General features: G+C 42.2%; 1 protein-coding gene and 1 pseudogene across 1 annotated transcript; one reads left to right on the top strand and one right to left on the bottom strand.

Moving 5' to 3' along the window:
* Positions 1 to 2,143: 2,143 nt before the first annotated feature.
* On the bottom strand, positions 2,144 to 3,898 carry LOC146499981 (trace amine-associated receptor 13c-like). The gene is made up of 2 exons (XM_085135318.1): positions 3,136 to 3,898; positions 2,144 to 2,957 (listed from the first exon to the last, which is right to left on the bottom strand). Exons 1-2 carry the CDS (start codon positions 3,309 to 3,311, stop codon positions 2,144 to 2,146), a joined length of 990 nt encoding a protein of 329 aa, XP_084991444.1. The 5' UTR covers positions 3,312 to 3,898.
* Positions 3,899 to 9,469: 5,571 nt separating this feature from the next.
* Positions 9,470 to 12,184, top strand: LOC146499980 (trace amine-associated receptor 13c-like; annotated as a pseudogene).
* The last annotated feature ends 10,956 nt before the right edge of the window (positions 12,185 to 23,140 follow it).

Raw genomic sequence — 23,140 nt, 5'->3', positions numbered from 1 at the left:
TCCTGGTCTGACAAAGTAGCTCTTCTTTGTTGTGTAATTTACTTAGCCAGTGGTTGATTGGTTTGTCCAATGCATAATCCACGGTGGTGTGAACGACTTTTACAGAAACCTTTCACAATGTTATCAGAGTCTGAGCATCTTATTTTTCATGGTGAACATAATGTTTTTGTTCATCAAGCTGTGTGATCAGTGAATTGTGGAATGTCCTGAGATTTGATTTTAACCCAGGTATCATCCATATACCTGAACCAATGGCTCAGTGCTGTTCATGGATAGGATATCAGAACCCTCCTCTTCCCCACTTCCTTCATGCACAAACTGGCCATGGTTAACAGTTCGGAACTCATGTCACACCAATGTTTCTGTCTATAGTACAGACACTTGTATTGAAAAATGTAGTTCTAAGAGCAGATACACTTGGCCAGTATTAAGGGTGGTTCTGTTGTGAAGAATAGGGTCTCCCTTTAATTTCTTATAAACTGTCTCCACTGCTTCAGTAACTTGAACACACACAAATGAAGAAAAACACATCATAAAGCCCAGCAATTCATTTGCCTCTATGATCTCGAGTTCTCCACAAAAATCAAAGTGCTTTAAATTTGGAGCTGACTACCACTGGGTTGAGGACTGCAACCAAAAATCTGAAGATGTTATAGTTGATGGAATCAACCATACAGACAATGGGGCTTGAGCTATTCCCTGTTCAGGATTGACCAGACAAGGACGCTTCAACTTGGTATAATGTGTGGTATGAAATCCAATCTATATTGTGATCCTGTTAACTGCTTTAGGCAATCTATCCCCTTCTGTAACTATCCAGGAGCTCATAAGAATCATTGTCACTGGGTAGTGACATATTTTTCTCATGACAGTCTTTCGGGTTTAACAAAACTGTGCTCCTACTCTTGTCTGATGATGTTGTCCTTAACATGTGTATAACACGTGCCTTTGTACCTAGGGCCACAGAGTCAGCTACTAAGTGAATGGGTGAGACAACCTTATTTATATAATATGTTCCAATCCAAAGAGGAGCAGAACTGAACACGCCACTTCTCATACCAAAATCTCATACCATAATACCCATATTTTAACAAATTTTGTCATATTTAGATTTGATTTATGCAGTGCTTGCTGTATTGTTTTTTTTATCATTATTTGAGCTCCTTTAATAAATATAACCATTTTGTTCTTTGATATTGTATAAATTTTTTTGTTGTTTTTTTTATCATTTGCTTTTTTTGTGATAAAAAAACGGAAGAGAGTTGTAACATCGTACGAGACAATTGTTTTATCTGCCTTTGTAATGACATCTCTCTGTTATGGTCCTGGGTCATTTTGAACCAGCGTTCTTAGTTTGTTTGTTTTTTAATTTTGTTCATTATTTATCCCATGGTCCCTAGGTAGTTCCGTTTAGTTTTTTTAGATTTCCCATCGTGTCTTTACACCCTGTGTCCCCCTCCATGTATCTGTGAGGTCCCATGCCTCCTTTTTCCTCCTTGTGTTTTATTTCATATTTTCCCCAGCCTGTTATGTCTGTCCTCTCCACGTGTTCTCTCTTTCCCTCTGGTCTGTTTATCTTTGCCAGTGGCGGTCCTAGCCTGTTTGGCGCCCTGAGTGAATTCTCTCTCTCTGGCGTCACAGAAGCACGTTCAGTGAGAGACTGAGATTACCAAAAAATGCTACTGAACAACACAGGAAATCATTCCCGCCCGTGGTCATCTCCCTGTACAACTCCTCGATCTAATACACTGTAAAAACTGCAATAGTTACACCCTTTTTGCACACACTCTTTTCTACTCAGTAATATTCTTGTCAATTTTCTTGACATTTATTTAAAATCCTTTCTGTTCATCCTTGATATTTATAATTGAGTGATCTGTATATATTAGTGCTATTTCTTAAATGTGTAAAATCTGTAACAAAAAGTATTGTTTGGAGTTTAGTCTTTTACTGTTACTATTTTTACCATTCCTTCTTGGAGCAACTGTGACCCACATAATTTCCTTAGGGATTAATAAAGTATTCTGATTCTGATTCTGTGTTCGGTGTTACTTCTCTGTTAGTAACCTTTTTGTAATAGAAAACATTAAAAAAAAACCAACAAAAAAACAATGGGGCTTTGATTCTCAGTCTTTCATTCTGTTTACATGATATTGGTGTCACAGGAGCCAGACTTCAATATTTTAAGTGTAACAATTTGTTTAACAGATTTTCTGAACCAGGGGTAAAATAAAGCATAGATTAGAGGGTTTAGACAGGAGTTTAAATAGAACAAACACATTACAAATGCAACAGATGAAGCACTGAGCATGGCATCTTGACCTGAGAGTGTGACACCAAAGTATGGGCAGAGACATATTAGAAACACAATGATAAGAACACTGATGGTCCTTGCTGCTTTCATTTCAGATTTAACATTTGTATTTACTGACCCCTCGTGTGTCAGAGCTGCAATATGTGACCGCAGGGCACGAGCGTGAGTCATAGCCACAACAAATACGTTTAGATAAAGAACTACAATCACAGTGACAGGACCAATAATGGACAGCAATAGATCAGCAACTCCAAAAGCATGGCCAACAACAACCACACACTCCCCATAGCAGGAATTATACCTGCCAGGTTGCACCAGGTTGTCTTTTAGCACAAGACAGTGGAAGACTGAAGAACAAATCCAACACAGATAAACACATGCTTTTGTTCTTTTTGGGGTGACTTTGGTAGAGTAATGGAGAGGGTAACAAATAGCCACATAACGGTCAATTGATATGAGAACCATGGTTCCTATTGACGCAGAGGTTATAATGTAGTCCAAGAGAAAATACATACTACACATGAATTCACCAAGAAACCAGCAACCATCTATAATCATAATTTGAAATAATATCAGGAGACCCACCAGGCAATCAGAGACAGCCAAAGAGAGGAGGAGGAGATTGGTGGGGGTGTGCAGCTTCCTGAAGACAAAAGACAGCGACACAGTTATTATTATTATTATTTGTAGCAACAAGTACAATTTTATACAGATAAAAGGAAAAAGCATTTCGCTCAGAATCACTCAGATAGGATATCATATCATTTTCATCTTTTAGCCATAAAATCTTACTGTCTGCATATGTCTAACAAAATTATTACTTGAAATGTGAGATGGAGATGATGACCAGCAGATTAAGAGTCACGGTGAGCAAAGAAATAGAGGACAGGGTAATATAAATAAGTATAGATAATGTATAAGGACGCATGGTCTTCCTGCAGGAGGAGTTGAGGAGTTGTGGAAAGCAGAGTTCAGTTTCTTCAAAGGTTTTCATCATTAGAAAAAGGAGTTTCCAGCTTTCTGCCTGAAGCTCTTTGTTCTGTACCTGATTTATTTTCTTTGCTCACATTGCTCCTCCCTCTTGCCCACTGGTGGCAGTTTTCTTTCAGTATGTTTACAACTATGTCAAGTCCTGCATAGTTTCATTGTGTATTGAGGTTTTTAAACTTTTTCCAGTGAAGTTCATGTACTTGATAGATTGCATGCATTACCTACAATCGGCCAACCCTGTTCTTCGACCTCAAAACCCCGAAGTCTTCGACCCATTACTATCAGCCTTACCCTTGCGGGAACTTAGGAGTGGCTACTTTGTCATTTATTTACCCTTCCACTGGTGCACATCCTCTGCCTCTACCTTCCCTGCCTAAGAGGCGCTATAGGAAGCGGAGCAAACTGAGTGGGTTCCATGTTCGCTTTAAGGTCTACCTTAAGGCACATGCTGTGGCTCCGGTAAAATGCAATAGAAATGACTTCTGCGGGCCCTCGTCGCCCTGTATGTATATTTAATTCTGAGACTGTGCCTTTTTTGATCCTGATAGCACGGACACTAAGTCTTTTACTCTGTGATCAATCCTTGTCCTGGAAGGTCAGATTTGGCTTCCTCAGCTCTCTGTGAGCAATTTTTAAATCATTTTACAAGAAAAATTCTCTTAAGCCTTCATTTTTACACCCCTCTGTGGTGAATCCTCTTCGTGCTAAAGTAGAAAGAGGTAGGAAGTAGGAAGTAGTTCATTCTCCACCCTCAAGAGATTATTGGTCAGGTGAGAAGTTCGAATTCTGTACGTGACATTTCTCCTATTATTAAGGATGGTTTTGATGTAATTGGGCCTTATATTCTACCTTTGATGAACCTATCATTAATGGTGGGCTGTGTCCCGACTGCCTTTAAACACGCAACAGTGCAGCCTGTTCTAAAAAAAAAAGCAGCCTTGACCAGAATGATCCGGCAAACTATAGACCAATCTCCAAACTCCCGTTCTTATCTAAAGTACTAGAGAAAATTGTGTTTTGCTGTGTGTCATGCTGTAGGCATTAAGGGTTCTGCCCTTAACTGGTTTAAATCCTATCTCTCAGATCTTTTTCTTTCACAATGGGATGTTACTCATCCACCCTGGCCCCTCTTTGTTGTGGTGTGCCCCAGGGTTCTGTGCTGGGCCCTTTGTTGTTTTCTTTGTACATGCTACCTCTGGGCTCTATTTTTGATAAATATAAAACCTCTTGCCACTGTTATGCTGATGACATTCAAATTTTCTTTCAATTGATTCATGATTTGTCATCTTCACTGGAATGCTTGTTAGATTGCATGAAAGAGGTCAAGGACTGGCTTTTGGCCAATTCTCTTATTTTGAATGAAAACAAAACTGAGATTGTAGTGTTTGATAGGCATATCCCTCGGGACTAGTTAGCCATTCTATTTGGCCACCTTGCCAGCTTCTTCTCTGACACTGTAAGCAATCTAGGTGTTTTCCTGGACAGTTCATTTAGGCTTAATAAACAAGTGTCCTCAGTAGTCAAATCTGGCTTTTTCAATTGCACAATCTCTAAAGCCAAACATTTTATACAGCACAATGACCTTGAAAAACGTATCCATGCTTTTTTGACTTCCAGATTAGAATACTGCAATTCCCTTTAATTTGGCCAATCCGTCCATCTCCATAGACTTTAACTTGCTCAAAATGCTGCAACTATATAAATTCAAACTATATACCAGTTTTTCAATTGTGTTGATGGGCCACGTAATACCAGCGTTATGATAAAAAAGATACACGCAATGTTTTATCCTGAACAAAACAGTGGTGTTTACAGCGGGAAGAACGGTAAAAACTGCGTTTTCTACGGACAGCGCTAGCAAACACTCTCCGCTTGTGAGTGAAAAAAGAAAAAGAAAAAACACCCCTTCCCTATTGGTGTTAAAGTTTACCTTGTCAGCCAATCAAAAACTGATATGGCAACATTTGGCACTTGGTTGTTTAGGGAGAAGGGGCAGTTTTAGGAGCGACACCCGCGACGGAAAGCGGGCAAGCGAAAGAAAGACAGAGAGCGAGTTTTCATATGTGAGACATTAGTGATGTTTAGCATGTTTGGAGGCTAGAGTTAGTGTGTTGTGTAGTTATTGTTTTGTATTTTGTGTAAGTTATACTGCTGAATGTCACATTTGCTCCAAAAAAGCCGTCAAAGACAAATTCCAGTGTAAACGCTGTCCCCACATGGAAAACAGGACTGACACACCTCCTGTTGTCAGACCTGGAGGGTTTAGGACTGTGCTGTTCTCCTCTGTATTATATTGGACACAAACTATTTTTTTGGACTGGCACAAATAATTTGTGTGCCTTCTTATTTGATGCAGCACACCTGATTGTTCAGTAAATAGTTTTAAATTGTTATTTAAAAAACGCCTGAGACCTTGGCTGCATTTTTAGGTAAATAGTACCATATAACTTTGTTGTTCGCAAAACTTGTGTATAATTTTTAGAAATGTACAATTTCTATTTGCATTTCAAGTTATGAAAACGATTCGTTAAACATGTTTTTTGAATTTTTTGTCTGGATTTAGATCAATTGTGCTAATATAGTATGCCAAAATGAAAAAATAACTCAAATTTCAGATATTTGAGGTTATGCTGAAAATAATGATACAAAACAAGGCAAGATAAACAGTTTTTAAAGGTGTAATATAGAGGCAAAATCAAAAGTAGTCAAAAACGGCCAATTATACCCTGGACCCCAGAGGGTTAAGATCATCTGCTCAATTACTCTTGGTCCAGCCTAGGTCCCACCTGAAGACCAAGGGGGATTGTGCTGTTGTCTCAGCTGCACTGAACTTCTGGAATAGTCTTCCTGTTACTATTCGTCAGTCAGCAGCCCGGCTGACGTCAGTTCAGTCAGGAGCCCGGCTACCCTCAGTTAGGCCAGCTCACTCACCCATTCAGCCACCATCCTCACCGTCTCATCCTAAGCAGGGAACACACTCCACCACAACATCTGCTGGGTCTCTTAAGCTGGTCATCTTCAAGGACGTAACCCCCTCCAGAGCCTCCCCAGAGGCTCGGTGCCAGTCGTCAGCCAACTCTGGACCCCTGGAGGTTAAGCCACCAGCTCCAGCAATTTCACCCGAGAACTTTTCTGAGCAGTCTCAGCCGTCATCCCCTGCTGAGAGCTCCAGTGAGTTCACCCTTCTGCCTCCGTATTCTGCTGGAGGGTCAGAAGGACACGTTCAGCCGCCTATCTCAGCTGGAGGGCCCAAGGAGCCCGTCCAGCCTCAGGCCAAGTTAGCTGGAGGGCCCGAGGAGCCCATCCAGCCTCAAGCCACGTCAGCTGGGGGTTCGGGAGAACCCAGCCAGCCCCAGGTCTCGTCAGCTGGGGGTTCAGGTGAACCCAGCCAGCATCATGCCTCATATACTGGAGGGCCCGAGTTGCCCGTCCAGCCTCGTGCCACGTCTGCTAGAGGGCCCGAGTCGCCCATCCAGCCTCATGCCGCGTCTGCTGGAGGGCCCGAGTCGCCCGTCCAGTTTCAGGCAAAGTCAGCTGGTGGGTCCGAGGAGCCCACCCATCACCACGCCTCGTCTGCTGGGGGTCCTGGAGGACCCAGCCAGCACATCCTCATGTCAGCTGACAGTCCGGGGAAGTCTGTTCAGCCGTCACCTGCTGAATCATCCCCTGCGGCAGCATTCACATCACCACCTGCAGCATCACCGCCTGCAGCATCACCGCCTGCTGCTTCACCGCCTACTGCATCCACATCGTTGCCTGCAGCATCATCGCCTGCAGCATCATTCCTGCAGCATCGCCACTGTCAGGTTCTGCAGCTGCCACGCTGCCATCAGGTTCTGCAGCTGCCACGCTGCTGTCAGGTTGTGCAGCTGCCACGCTGCCGTCAGGTTCTGCAGCTGCCATCACCGCCTGCTGCATCACCGCCTGCGGCATCACCGCCTGCAGCGTCATCGCCTGCAGCTTTATCGCCTGCAGCTTTATCGCCTACAGCATCATCACCTGCAGCATCATCGCCTGCAGCATCATCGCCTGCAGCATCACCGCCTGCTGCATCCCCGCCTGCTGCATCCCCGCCTGCTGCATCACCGCCTGCTGCATCACCGCCTGCTGCATCATTGCCTGCAGCATCGCCACTGTCAGGTTTCGCAGCCGCCACGCTGCCGTCAGGTTCCGCAGCCGCCACGCCTGCAGCGTCAGCCTCATCCACGCCTGCAGCGTCAGCCTCATCCATGCCTGGTCCAGCCTCTGTGTCTTCATCCACGCCTGGTCCAGTCTCGCCAGACTCGTCCACGTCTGGTCCTGCCTCATCAGACTCGTCCATGTCTGGTCCTTCCACGTCTGGTCCTTCCACTTCTGGTCCTGCCTCGTCAGACTCGTCCACGTCTGGTCCTGCCTCGTCTGGTCCTGCCTCGTCTGGTCCTGTCTCGTGTGGTCCTGCGGTTGCCACACCATCATTGGACCCAGCTCGTCCTGTTCCGGCTCGCCTCTGCCAGCCGCTTTCCAGGCCGGTCGGTTCGACTCAGCATTTTAGAGTTGTTATGTTTTGGCTTTGAATAATGGATTATTCCTGTATACTGGTGGCGGTGGTGATGATTATGATGATGATAGATTATTATTAGATTTCCATGTTTCTGTTTATGTGTGTTTCAGGATTTGTGTCTCATGTTTAGCATTTAGGTTCCATGTGTTATATTCAGTCTGTCTCTCAGTGTCAAGTCTGCGTCTTTGTGTAGTGAGGTCTTGTTTCCTGTTTTATTGTGAAGGTCTGCGTCTCTTGTGAATGTGTTCAATTTTACCTCTTGTCTCGTCTCGTTAATTGCTCCCAGCATTGTCCACCACCTGTGTGTAATCTCCCTGTGTTTCTCTGTGTGTATTTAAGTCGTGTCTTCTGTTATTGTAGTTGCTGGTCCGTCTGTGTATCCACCATGTCTCACCTGTGTGTTCTCCCTCCTGTCCATCGTCATTCTCCTCTGCTCGTTCTCATTCTTGTTCAGGTTTGTGCTCTGTAGTTTAGTTGTGTCCAGTATAGTTTAGTTTGTCTTCGTTTGCCATTTTTCCCTGTGCTGTGTATTCAATAAACCACCTTCACACCTTTACAAGTGCCTGCAATTGGATCCTCCTTTATCATCTCCACACGGCTCACTCCACTCGCCGTGACAGTAGTAGTGTTTGTTTTTTGTACTTTGTTAATGTTTTATAACAATGTCTTGTTGGATTATTGTGAAGCACTTGGGTATACCTTTGGTTTTAAATGTGCTATATAAATAAAATTGTATTGTATTGTATAAAAATTTATGTTAACAACAAAAAAGCATCTGATGTCCCAAGACCAAAAGCTCAGTACCAAAAACTGGACCAGAATTAAATTCAAAATCCTGCTCCTCACATACAAGGTCTTAAATAATCAGGCCCCATCTTATTTAAATGACCTTGTAGTACCATATCAACCTATTAGAGCCCTTTGCTCTCACACTGCAGGCCTACTTGTTGTTCCTAGAGTATTTGAAAGTAGAATGGGAGGCAGAGCCTTCAGTTTTCAGGCCCCTCTTCTGTGGAACCAGCTTCCAGCTTGGATTCATGAGACAGACACTATCTCTGCTTTTAAGATTAGGCTTAAAACTTTCCATTTTGGTAAAGCATATAGTTAGGGCTGGACCAGGTGACCCTGAATCCTCCCTTAGTTATGCTGCAATAGGTGTAGGCTGCCGGGGGATTCCCATGATGCACTGAGTATTTCTTCTTTACTCACTTTGTGTTAATAGACCTCTCTACATTGAATCACACTTATCATTAATCTCTGTCTCTCTTCCACAACATGTCTTCATCCTGTCTTCCTTCTCTCACCCCAAACGGTCACAGCAGATGGCCCCGCCCCTCCCTGAGCCTGGTTCTGTCAGAGGTTTCTTCCTGTTAAAAGGGAGTTTTTCCTTCCCACTGTCGCCAAAGTGCTTGCTCATAGGGGGTCATATGATTGTTGGGCTTTTCTCTCTATGTATGTTTGTAGGGTCTACCTTAAAATATAAAGCACCACAGGTGATTGCTGTTGTGAGTTGGCGATATATAAATAAAATTGAATTGAACTGTCTCAAGTGCAGGAACCCAGAGCAGTGACAGCGAAATGTTTTACATTGTTTATTTGTTAAACTCAAAACTTCAAAGTGTGACAGGGACAAAGGCAACAAAACACAGAACATGACGTTGCAAGGCCTAGTTTACAGGCTAGGTAGACATGGATTTAAAAGGGGGAATTGAGCCAGAGATGCAGACTGGACCGTGGCAGTTAAGCAGTCACACTGAGGAGAGAGGACAGCGGAGTTAGCTAGGTAGTAAATAGAATAGAACAGAATAGAATAGCTTTTATTGTCACTGTTACAAGAACAATGAAAGGCTATTTGGCATTTCTCCATGTGTGTGAAGTACACAATAGCTTAAATATTTACACAATAACAGACAAATTTACATTTACACAAGAAAGATATGTACAAGTTATACATACACCCATACAAACATACACATACATACATACGTATATGTATATATACACATGTATGTCTGTGTACATACATACACACACATATTTCCACATAAACGCTTACATATATATACATACACATACATGCCATCTGAGGAGCAGGTGCATTGAGAGGTGCAGTGTGATCAGTGATGTTGCACACTGAGTGGGGGGAGGGGGGGCTGTTGCAACTATACTAAATAAGGTTATTATAAATACAGTTTAAAGAGGTAGGGATGTTGGTTGCATTGAAGTATAAATAGAAATACGATTTATAAATAATGTCCATGAGTGTTGGCAGTGCAGTTATCCTCCAATCAGGGTGGAGGTAGGGCATGTTTGACAGCCTGTGGGTAAAAACTTCTGTTGAGTCTGCTTGTCTTCAACCTGATGGACCTGTAGCGTTTACCAGAGGGAAGGGGGGGAAAAGTGTGTGTCCAGGGTGCGAGGGGTCTTTGATGATGATACTGGCTTTCTGCTGAAGTCTGCCAGTATAGATGTCTCTGAGGGGGGTTGGTGAAGTGCAGATTGCCCGCTCCGCTGCCCTCACCACCTGCTGCAGTTTCCTCTTATCCTCCACTGCGCACTTAGGAGCCTGATAGAAAATTCCAGCCGCACACCCTGACTAATTATCATGAAGGTCCTCCAAAGTAGCTGTGATCTGACATTCAGAGACATGTGACCATTGGGATTCATGTGGTGTCTAGCACCAGGATATTGATAGCAGATCTATCCTGTTCTATTTGCTAAGGTGTGGTGCTTTTCTGAGGAATGTTCCAGCTTAAGACATGGGCTCTTTTTTTGTTTCTCAAGGTTTTCCTGGACAGGTAAGGTTTATGAATCAATTAAAATGCCATTTTTAATCCAGTTTAAAACTAAGCAGTTATACTTCCATGTTATGCAATCACGACATCCAAAAATGAATGAGGTCAGATGGGAAAAATAGGAGGACGGACATTAGTGTGATGCACAGGAGAAAAAAGGGGCTCGGTCACAAAGCTGTTTGTGCTGAAGAGCCTCACTTGTCTTGGTTTTCTTGTACTTTATATTATTAACATTACATTTTGACTTATTCGCAGAGGGAAAAAATATCAGAGAATGAGTTACGTCAGAAGGCAAATGTGGGAGGAAGGATGGTGATACAAAAAAGGGGCTCAGTCACAAAGCTGTTTGTGCTGAACAGCTGTCTTTCTCTAACAATGGAAGAAACTGAACTCTGCTTTCCACAACTATTCAACTCCTCTTGTGTGCGGCAAAAGCGCCCACAAATTGAGGCTGTGTGTATTTACACCCTGCTATCATCTATCTCTCTGCTTACTGCAGTACTGAACCTACTTGTCATCATCTCCATCGCTCACTTCAAGTACTGACCTATTTAAATTAGTGACTTTTTTTTAGTGATAAAAAATCATTTTTGCTTGTGAAGTTTCTTTTTATATGATGCGTTTGTCTTTTCCTCATAGTTTTAATGTTTTAACTGTTATACTAGAGATGCTATTACCAATGTAATGCTTTATTTTAATCCAGGCAGCTGCACACCCCAACCAACCTCCTCCTCGTCTCTCTGGCCGTCTCAGATTTCTTCGTGGGCCTCATCATGGCTTTTGAGATTAGTCTCCTAGATGGCTGCTGGTTTCTTGGTGACCACATGTGTGCTCTGTATAGCAGTTTAGATTACATTGCTACTTCTGCTTCAGTAGGAACTATGGTACTCATATCAGCTGACCGCTATGTAGCCATTTGTGACCCTCTGCATTATCCCACCAAAATTACTATAAAAAGAGTCTCAGTCTGTATTTGTACTTGCTGGGCTTGTTCAATTCTGTATAACAGTCTTATCATGAAGGATAATTTCAAGCAGCCAGGGAGGTATAATTCTTGTTCTGGTGATTGTGTAGTTGTCATTGATTACTTTGTGGGAATTGTTGACTTTGTTTTGACCTTTGTCGGCCCTGTGATTGTCATCATAGTTCTATATCTAAGAGTATTTGTGGTGGCTGTGTCTCAGGCTCGGGCAATGCGCTCTCATATCACTGCTCTCAGACTCCAGGGGTCAGAGACGGTGCATGCTAAGAAATCTGAGCTGAAAGCTGCCAGGACTCTCGGTGTACTTGTTATTGCCTTTCTGATATGTCTTTTCCCATTTTTTTGTTCCTCAATGGTAGGCCAGAACAGTTTCTTTGATATTAGATCTGTACCTTTTGAGCTCTTGCTGTTCTACTTTAACTCTTGTCTGAACCCATTAATCTACACTTTTTGCTACCCCTGGTTTCTGAAATCTATTAAGCTCATTGTGACATTTAAGATATTTAGGCATGGCTCCTGTGAGGCCAATATACTATAGGGAAAGGTGATGTTATCACTGACACGGTGAAAAAAGATAAATTATGATTAGTTTACACTAAGTACAATTCCAGAAGTCTGATAAAATGGATTTGTTTCCATTGTTTCCATTATTAAAGTACTAGTCCTCTGGTCCACAATGAGAAAATTCTGTGTTTTGTCCATAATTTAAATGATTGTAATTCCATCAAAATTAAATTGGAATGCACAAACAATTTCCGAGAATTGTACATGGTACTCTAATTTATCTGCAGCCTACAGATGAGACAAAAAATGTTGGTCTTAGTAAATAAATACATATATGAATAGTCATTCTTATTCTACCAGTGAAATTCATACATTTGAATTGTTGACCTTAATATCAGACTCTATAACATAAGAACATAAAAAACAAACATTCCCTGGAGCTCAACAGCATCCCTCCATCTCTCACTGTGTTTCCTCTGGGAAATTGAGTCACTTTGTAGTATTTTGAGGTTAAAATGTGGCTTCTACATCAGTCTGTGCTCACCAGGCACGTGCAGAGGGGGGGGGGGGGCTAGAGGGGCTTGAGCACCCGCCCCTTTCCTGATGGGTGCCCATGGTGCCCTTTTGTTGAGGCAACTTTTTAAAAAAATTTTTTTTTTTTTTTTAATGTGTGTGTCCGTGCGGAGTCCTGTCTGTGCCCCTCAACAATAATATTTAACTATTAATCACAGTTAAATAAAATAAAGGGATCTGGCTTGCATCAGTCACATGATCACATTTAACCAATGATCGCCCTTGACAGCAGAACGCGCTGGTTACGAGCCGGGAACGAGCTCACAAAGAGCATGCGCATTTTTTGCGGTCCGGAGCTGCAGGAGAAACACAAGTTAATTCAGAGACACAGACCGATGCGACAAAACCAGTAAGTAGGTGTACAGCGTACACTGTAGTGTATAGCACAGAGGAGTATTAGCTTATTACGTACACGTTGGTAAGCTGTCTTGTTGCAACTGACGAACTGAAACAAACGAGGGTGCTGCGTGTGCAACAGTGCAACAAACATTACCTGTCCTTTTATTAACTGCACAAGTAGTGCTGGTCATAGCTGCTGGCTACCTGTGTAAGGCTGTCATGGGTCTGTAGCTCTGTCACCGTTTTAGGGAACATATTTAGTTTTAAAGTATTTAGAACATATTTAGTTTTAAAGTAAGTTTCCGGGCTTTTCCTGCCTTTCTGGAGGGATTATATTTCACTAAAAAGCAATCTAATATGCATGTCCACATAATTATGCATTATTATAATTATAATATATTAAAAAACACACGCTGTATTTTAAAGAACATACATTAAGAAGCAGATTATATTAGATTTATATTTTAAATAAGACAAAATTTAGATTTTACAGCAGTAAAATTATTGTATCTCTACAGTTTAAAAATGTAATAAGCTTTGCTCCTGCACAGAGTGGATAGTGAAACAAATGGAATCATCATAAATACATTATTTCATATTTATTACTTCCCCCTCCTCATTGCTTTGTTATTGTAGCTCTAGTAATAAATAATAATGTAAGGATTCTGGATCAGCACAGTGATGCCCATAGTATATACAGTATTCTGAAGAAGGTCACTGTGTGTGCGTGCATGTGTTTGTTTTATGTATATGGATTTTTTAAAAAATATTACTCATGATATAACATTGTCCAGACATGCCTGGTAAGGACATGAGGAGGAAACAGTAGGAGCTGTGTGAGGCTACTAAAAGCAGTGCTATAACATTTTTCTGTCATCATTTTATTATAGATTAAGTGCAAGAGTTGTTAGGTGTGGATAAATAAAACTGTGATAAATTATTTCTCACAGTTTTTGTTGCCTTATGGTTCCAAGCGCTGTCACCAATTTTTGCATTTTGTTATTATCTCATGACACTTGTTTAATCAGCTACCATCTCTCCTATGGACTTTTTAATGTCTACAGTCTCAGATCAACACAGCCCTGCCCTTTCCATATTAGATTCTTGATGAATGTGTGTTGTTGTTATTCAGCCTGGTTCAATGTGTCCCTTTTTAACTTTGAGCACCCGCCCCTTTAAACCTCTGTGCACGGCCCTGGTGCTCACTATCAATTTTACACATATATGAACTTGAGTGACAGCTTTTTCTTAATCCATAAGGTTAAATATGTTGTTGGTCCAGGTATATAAACTTCACCTCTATGGGAAGGCTTTCCACAAGGTTTAGGAGTGTGTATATGGGAGTTTTTGACTATTATTACACATCAAACCTTGTCTTTATGAGACTTACCTTTTGTATTGATGCCCATGTTGGTGAGACACAGCAACAATCTAAATGACTGTGGCTAATATGATGTGATGATATGATGCTGGCTATGGATAATAAACAGATACTGACCACTTAATAGACATGCAACTGAAAGCATCCTCTAAAATGTGTTAACATCTGTTTTAGTTCTGTTGCCTCAAGGACTGTTTTTTAATCTTTATAATCTCATACCACAAAACCTACATTCAGTCTGGATTTATTGAGCTTCTGTATTGTAATTTTTAGCTTTCAAAGCTATTTATGTGATACTGTTAATATCTTATCTTGTAAAGACATGATTATACCCCGTAAGCTTGTTAAAGTGTACCCTAACAATAAGCCGTGGGTCATCAAAAGCGTCAAATCCTGTTTACGGAAAAAGAGACAAGCTTTTAGAGAGGGGGCTGTTACTGACATTCAGACAGCCACCAAAGACCTGAAAGTCAAGATCTTGAAACCAAAACAGAGCTACAAAAACCTTCTAGAAACCAAATTTGCTGCAAAAAATTTGGGGTCTGCCTGGACTTGTATGAAAACCACAGCAGGGTTTCAAAATCCCCAGAGCAGCAGTCAGATCATTTTAGATGGCTTTAATTCAGACACAGATTTTGCACTTTGAATATGTTTTATGCTCATTTTAGTTCCTCTGATTTTAGCAAGGATATTTTGGAACTGAAACAGAAACTGAGAGATACTCAGCATTTATCATTGAACTCATGTCCTTTCATATATTTAATGTGAACAAAAGTCAGGGTCCTGATTACACTATTGGCCGCCTAATTAAATCTTGTGCTAAAAAACTCAGTCCTATATTTCAGGTTATTTTTTATAAATCCTTGCAAACACAACATGTGCCCTCTCTTTGGAAAGAAGCAGTTGTGGTTCCTGTACCTAAATCTAGTCATCCAACAGTTCTAAGTGACTTCAGGCTAGTTGCCCTCACCTCAGTTGTGATGAAAGTCTTCAGAAAATCACCAGAAGTTTGATTATGGAAGAGATTGAACATCAGCTGGATCCAATGCAATTTGCATATAGGCCCAATAGAGGAGTGGAGGAGGCGCTTTTGACTCTACTAAATTTGATTTAATAACACTCTATATTAACAGTTACACACTATATAAAACAACTTTATAGAATTATATTTGTTTGCAGATGTTGGCAGCTATCAGCGAATAGTTATCAGCTATTTTGAAACAAAAAAAGACTCTTTTTATTCATAACAAGAATTCCATAACAGCAAATGAACTGTGAAGCAGAAAATACAAATGCTATTTATGGTCTCCTCACAACAATGATAAGAAAAATAAACTGTGCCAAAATGGCATGTTTGGTAATACAGGGATACACATGTTAATGTGTGTCTGGTCTCCCACTCAGAGACACAGGTCTCCAAGTGTTCAGCATTCAGATGGCTACAGGGACAGTCATGTGAGAGAAAATCTGCTCACACAGATATGTAGAGCCAAGTACTGTCAATAAGGCCTCTGTATTGTTCTGAAGACAGTTAAACTAGTTGGGTAGTGATGTCCAGCAGGTGAAAAATACAAGCTCCATGAACACGCACAGCTATGGATTCCAGCTGCGTTCGTAGTTCTGCAACCCCACAGAGTCAAACTTTCCAGTTCAATCAGCTGCATTTCAATGTCCTCTGTGTCCAGCCAGTTAATGTGAGACAAATCCAGCTGCTCATTAAAGCTTTCTGGTTTGATCAGTCTTGAGTCTACAGATGTATCCGTGTATTTCCACGGTGCTGATGCTGCGCTGAGTGGACAGCTCCTGAAGCATTTGAAGTGTCGGAATGTGGAAATTTCAATATTGCTTGAAAACACTGCCAGTTAGCAACGTCCCTCTGGGCTAAGGTAGGGTAGGCTAAGTTGTTTTTAGCCAATTACAAGCTGAATGTGGTTGTTGGGGTTGTTAGCTAAGATACCGTCATTAAGAAGTGGCACAACTATGTGTCTATGCGAGCTAATTTGCGATGTGCACCGCATTTATTCGTTAATGCACCTTCTCAGATTAATTCACTGCGTGTTGTGCCATCAGTTAACCCTTCGCGTGCCAGCTGTGGCACGCATGCCCAGGATTGCAGACCCCTGATGTAGAGAGTAAAGGGACTTTTGCAAGACTTCTTTTCATCAATTTTTCTTTTGCTTTTAATATAATACAGCCCCATATTTTAATTAAAATACTTTTAGAACAGTTTGAAATCAAGAAAAACCTGGTGGGCTGGATTCTAGATTTTTTAACGAATAGGTCACAAAAAGTGAGAATAAATGGGGTTCTGTCTGACCCAGTGTTCTCCTCCACAGGTTGTCCTCAAGGGTGTGTCTTATCGCCCTTATTATTCATTCTTTATCCAGTCTTTAAGTGATGACGTGAAAAATCCAGCTTCTGAGCCCAATGTAGTCTGCATAGGCTGTTGTGTGTGTTTTTAACATGTTTTAATGCTTTGTATCTTGTTCTGTTTAATTTCAACAAGCCCCTAAAAACAGTCAGTGATCACTGTCGGCTTCTCTTGGTTTTTATTACCTCTAATCATTTTAAAGCTCAGTTTGTAAGCCCTTACGATGCAACTACAGCCCAGCCCATACAGCAGTATATTAATGACTAACCTCGTATTGTGGATGGATTTTCTCGGTTGTTCTCCTGACTGAAGTTTGGTCCGTTTACAGCATCCTGCCATGACATTGCAGGATGCTGTAATCCATTGAAAACTCTCACATTAACTTTTATTGAGTGGAAAAAAGTCCTCCATTTGTTAGCGTTCGCCCTCCAGCTTCACTGTTTATGTTATACTAATGTTGGGTCTAAACTCAGACCCAACGTCTGGTACCCTCTTCTGGTACCAGACGTTTCCTACACAATTTTGACAAATTTAAAAGCATCTAAGCCCAGGTCCAACCTTGCTGACTGATCGACCCGCTTCGCGAACGCCCTCACCAATAGCGGTCAAATTTCTAAGCCCTATAATAATTTAAAAGTGGTCCCCGTGAGTTGACCGGAAACCCCACTCGTGGGCGCTTTCAAATCCCGTCTGCGCCTGAAGCTTTACTTAAGGTTTACCTGTCAATCACGTTTAAATGGGACCACCCGGGTCCAACCCCGTCGGTCAAAGTGGTGCTTGACCACTAGCTATTAACGAGTGTCCCCAGTGCTCGGCGTTGCCAGCCGAATTAACCCTCTCGCCGGAGGACAATGTCCCGCGTCCGGAAGAGAGTGGAGGTATAACCCTCAGAACATTTTGCAGCCCTGGAAGTTTAACTTGCGTCCTAAAATTTATTTAAATACATTTTGGATTTAAATAAATTTAAATGTGGATTCCCCACAGCACCACTGTGGGGAATCCACAGTTAATTTATCTGGTGCCCGAGTCCAACTCTGCTTATCAATGTGGGGAATGAAATCCCCTGACCAAATGTCCTAATCTAATCTCTTTTCCTCTTTTCTTGGCTGACTTAACACATAACGGGGCGACCGTGGCTCAGGGGGTTTGGAATCGCATCTGTAACAGGAAGGTCGCCGGTTCGATCCCTGGGCTCTCTGTCCTGGTCGTTGTGTCCTTGGGCAAGACACTTCACCTACCGCCTACTGGTGTTGGCCAGAGGGGCTGATGGTGCGATATGGCAGCCTCGCTTCTGTCAGTCTGCCCCAGGGCAGCTGTGGCTACAACTGTAGCTGCCTCCACCAGTGTGTGAATGAATAGTGGAATTGTAAAGCGCTTTGGGTGCCTTGAAAAGCACTATATAAATCCACTCCGTTATTATTATTATTATTATAACACACCAACTTCAAACATACGTCACAACAATTTAAAATCCACCCCGGTATTAACAATAAGCTTTCGTCAAATATCCCCAAACTTTACTTTTATTTATCCCTAATTACCCAAAATTACCATGGACATGTCACCTGAAGTCTACTTAACAGATTTTATAATTTCATTTAATTTCCACTACTGAGCCAATTTAATGGTAACAATCATCAATTCGGTGGACAACTAATTTAGAATTCCTCCAATGTGCACAATTTTTTACAGGTTTGTTCTTACTTTATCTTTTAGACCGGTCTGTTGTCCGCCTCATATCACATCAAGGTCCAAATTAGTCCCCTCAGCCGCAAAAGAATCCGGGTCACTGGCACCAAGTTTTATATCCGGTTCTTTTATATTCTTTATGGCCAAAAAAGACACAAGGCTCAAAGTGGTCTTTTAGTCAAAAAATAATCTTTAATTTTACATATTCCGGAATATGGAGACCCGAGCAGGCACACAGACACGCCAGCCAAAGTCTGAAGCACAAACACGAAGCCTAGTTATATACTCCATCCAGACGTCACACCACACTTTAAGTTTCGATCAAACACTCTGCTTAGTTTCACTTTCTGATCCTGCAGTTACCATGCTCTTGCAAAAGCATGTAGTTTCCTGTCAGTACTTTCAGCACAGACTGTACTAAGAGATGGCCCTTTTAAACTACATTAAAAGCAAGTAACAATAAACACTAAATAAGGATTAACAATATATTTATTTCATGACAAGGTGATAGCAGAGCTGTACATTTTAATTTGTTTCATAAATCCCTCAGTCTGAAGATGGCATATTATATTTAGATGGAAGCTAGCGAGCTAACTTCGTGCTTACTTCTAACTCCATTAAATATCATAAATTCTGTTTTCATGGATGCTTAGATGTTAAACTTAATTGTTACACCTGTTAAAGCAGCAACACTGATCATTTTATTAGAGATGAAAGAATTTCATCTCTAATAAATGTGTGAATATTCAATATTCAAAATCTGTGGTGGAGATTTTACACCGGGAATTTAAATCTCTGAGAGAATCCCTGGAATTAGGCCAGCCGCAGGTGGAAACGCTTGCCGCTGAAAATGCCACGCTATGGGAGTCGGTCAAATCTCTCACCGATAACATGACCCAGCTAAACACTGAAAATAAAAAAATAAAAGAGTCCGTTATCGATCTACAAGCCCGTAGCATGAGAGATAATCTTGTGTTTTCTGGTATTCCAGAATCTGCCGGAGAGGACGTGGAGGCAACAGTGAAAAGCTTCATTAAAATCCACCTGAAGCTACCGGAGGACACCGTAAAGAACGTCGCCTTCGATACAGTGCATCGCTTGGGGGGTGTGAGGTCGCGGACCGGGAGACCACGTCCTATTGTGGCCAAATTTGGTCAATTCAAACAGAAGGAACAGGTGAAGAGTCGCGGCAGGGAGCTGAAAGGAACGGACTTCAGTGTGAACGACCAGTTCCCCAAAGAAATCCTGGAACGACGCAAGGTCCTGTTCCCAGTTCGACGTAGCTTCATTCAGAAAGGCTCGCGTGCTGTCATCGCCGTGGACCGGCTCTACGTGGACGGACAGCTCTACTGCGACCCCGGCACCACTCCGTGGTTATATTGACTGCACTCCAGATAAGAACCCGCTACACTCTTTTCTTATTCATTCACACTTTCTCCTTTAACATGGGTTTAACCTAGTAATATCAGTATGATGTCATAGCAGATATAACACCGTCACCCTCCGTCATTACTTTAATTGGAATGTTTCCGTTTCCTTTTCTTTTTTTTGTTGTCGTTCGCAGTTTATGTGGTTTCTTTCTTTCTCTTGTCTTTCACTGCTGTGATCACCTACTTCCCCACTCACCTACAAACAACACCCTCTATTTCTCCATATTTTCACACCACGATCACGCAAACACATGCGCTCAACGGCAGCACATTTACAACAGCCAAACAGCACGCACAGACTTGCAGGACACATACGCAAGCCACGCTTGTTCATATTAGTGAATATTCACACACATAGTCAGACTTATGGAGCCTATCACCACACTTTTTTCTCTTTCTATTTACAAACAAGTGATGTTTCCACATTCTCTCCACCCGTCTGAACGAAACACCCAGCTTACATCATTAGACATACACACACAATTATGGGCACGCTGAGGTTTGTCACATGGAATGTAAATGGGGCTGGCACCAGAGGAAAGAGGTTAAAGATATTTAACCAGCTTAAAAAACTACAGGCAGATGTTGTTTTATTACAAGAAACTCACAGACCTGTTACAGGTTTAAACGAACTTAAAACATCTGAGTTTCCTAATGTGTTTGCAGCCTGTTATAATTCTATACAAAGAGGAGTAGCAATTTTAATACATAAAAATGTTAATTTCACAGTACTCGATTCAATTCAATTCAATTCAATTCAATTTTATTTATATAGCGCCAAATCACAACAAATGTCACCTCAAGGCGCTTCATAGATACAGAGAAAAACCCAACAATCATATGACCCCCTATGAGCAAGCACTTTGGCGACAGTGGGAAGGAAAAACTCCCTTTTAACAGGAAGAAACCTCCGGCAGAACCAGGCTCAGGGAGGGGCGGCCATCTGCTGCGACCGGTTGGGGTGAGAGAAGGAAGACAGGATAAAAGACAGGCTGTGGAAGAGAGACAGAGGTTAATAACAGATATGATTCAATACAGAGAGGTCTATTAACACATAGTGAGTGAGAAAGGTGACTGGAAAGGAAAAACTCAATGCATCATGGGAATCCCCCGGCAGCCTACATCTATTGCAGCATAACTAAGGGAGGATTCAGGGTCACCTGGTCCAGCCCTAACTATATGCTTTAGCAAAAAGGAAAGTTTTAAGCCTAATCTTAAAAGTAGAGGTAGTGTCTGTCTCCCGAATCCAAACTGGAAGCTGGTTCCACAGAAGAGGGCTCCTGTCGGTGGCGCTGTCACTTGGTGTTCGCTCGCTCGCTCTGTGGTATAGTATCGCTTCCTGTTCCTGCTCAAACACAGTGGTGTTTCTGAGTAGCTTATTTGCTTAGCAGTTTAATTAACAACTTTTAAATACATTCTTTTTTCACAGTATAATCTTCACGTGCTTCATCCGAAGCACACTTTCTGTGTACTCACTACCTAATTTATAGTATTCACTCACTGTCTCTGTACTGTTTCGCTAGCTTAGCTCGTAGCCGACCCGTTAGCACCATGGCTACTTCACCTGTCCCTTCTGCACTTTCTTGCTCATTGTGTCAGATGTTTAGTTACTCCTCGGCCTCCTTTAGCAGTAATGATATCTGTAACAAATGTAGCATATTTGCAGCTCTGGAGGCCAGGATTACTGAATTGGAGACTCGGCTTTGCACCCTGCTCTCACCCTTAGCTAGCCAGGCCCCTGTAGCTGGTGCAGCCGAAGATAGCGTAGGCCCCGCTAGCTGTTCCCCGGCAGACCCCAAGCAGCTGGGGAAAGGCTGGGTAACGGTGAGAAGGAAGCGTAGTCCTAAACAGAAGCCCCAGGTACACCACCAACCCGTTCATGTGTCTAACCGTTTTTCCCCACTCGGTGACACACCCGCCGGGGGTCAAACTCTGGTAATTGGTGATTCTGTTCTCAGACATGTGAAGCTAGAGACACCGGCAACCATAGTCAATTGTCTTCCAGGGGCCAGAGCAGGCGACATTGAAGGAAATTTAAAACTGCTGGCTAAGGGTAAACGTAAATTCAATAAAATCATAATTCACGTCGGCAGTAATGACACCCGGTTACGCCAATCGGAGGTCACTAAAATCAATATTGAATCGGTGTGTAACTTTGCCAAAACAATGTCGGACTCTGTAGTTTTCTCTGGTCCCCTCCCCAATCAGACCAGGAGTGACATGTTTAGCCGCATGTTCTCCTTAAATTGCTGGCTGTCTGAGTGGTGTCCCAGAAACGATGTGGGCTTCATAGATAATTGGCAAACCTTCTGGAGGAAACCTGGTCTTGTTAGGAGAGATGGCATCCATCCCACTTTGGATGGAGCAGCTCTCATTTCTAGAAATATCGACAAGTTTATTAAACCCCTCAAAACATGACTATCCAGAGTTGGGACCAGGAAGCAGAGTTGCAGTCTTACACGCCTCTCTGCAGCTTCTCTCCTCCTGCTACCCACCCAAAAACCCATCTCCATAGAGACTGTGTCTGCTTCCAAAAAGACAAAAAACAAACTAAAAACCAGCAAGCTGTTTTGGCTTCCCTTCATTGGCTTCCTGTTAAATCCAGAATTGAATTCAAAATCCTGCTCCTCACATACAAGGTCTTAAATAATCAGGCCCCATCTTATCTTAATGACCTTGTAGTACCATATCACCCTATTAGAGCACTTCGCTCCCGCTCTGCAGGCCTACTTGTTGTTCCTAGAGTATTTAAAAGTAGAATGGGAGGGAGAGCCTTCAGTTTTCAGGCCCCTCTTCTGTGGAACCAGCTTCCAGTTTGGATTCAGGAGACAGACACTATCTCTACTTTTAAGATTAGGCTTAAAACCTTCCTTTTTGCTAAAGCATATAGTTAGGGCTGGACCAGGTGACCCTGAATCCTCCCTTAGTTATGCTGCAATAGATGTAGGCTGCCGGGGGATTCCCATGATGCATTGAGTTTTTCCTTTCCAGTCACCTTTCTCACTCACTATGTATTAACAGACCTCTCTGTATTGAATCGTATCTGTTATTAATCTCTGTCTCTCTTCCACAGCATGTCTTTATCCTGTCTTCCTTCTCTCACCCCAACCGGTCGCAGCAGATGGCCGCCCCTCCCTGAGCCTGGTTCTGCCGGAGGTTTCTTCCTGTTAAAAGGGAGTTTTTCCTTCCCACTGTCGCCAAAGTGCTTGCTCATAGGGGGTCATATGATTGT

Source organism: Neolamprologus multifasciatus, chromosome 16 (genome assembly GCF_963576455.1).
Source record: "Neolamprologus multifasciatus chromosome 16, fNeoMul1.2, whole genome shotgun sequence".
In the NCBI taxonomy this organism is placed as follows: Eukaryota; Metazoa; Chordata; class Actinopteri; order Cichliformes; family Cichlidae; genus Neolamprologus; species Neolamprologus multifasciatus.
The sequence above is the reverse complement of the archived record's forward strand: the minus strand, read 5'-3'. Positions and strand labels throughout refer to the sequence as shown.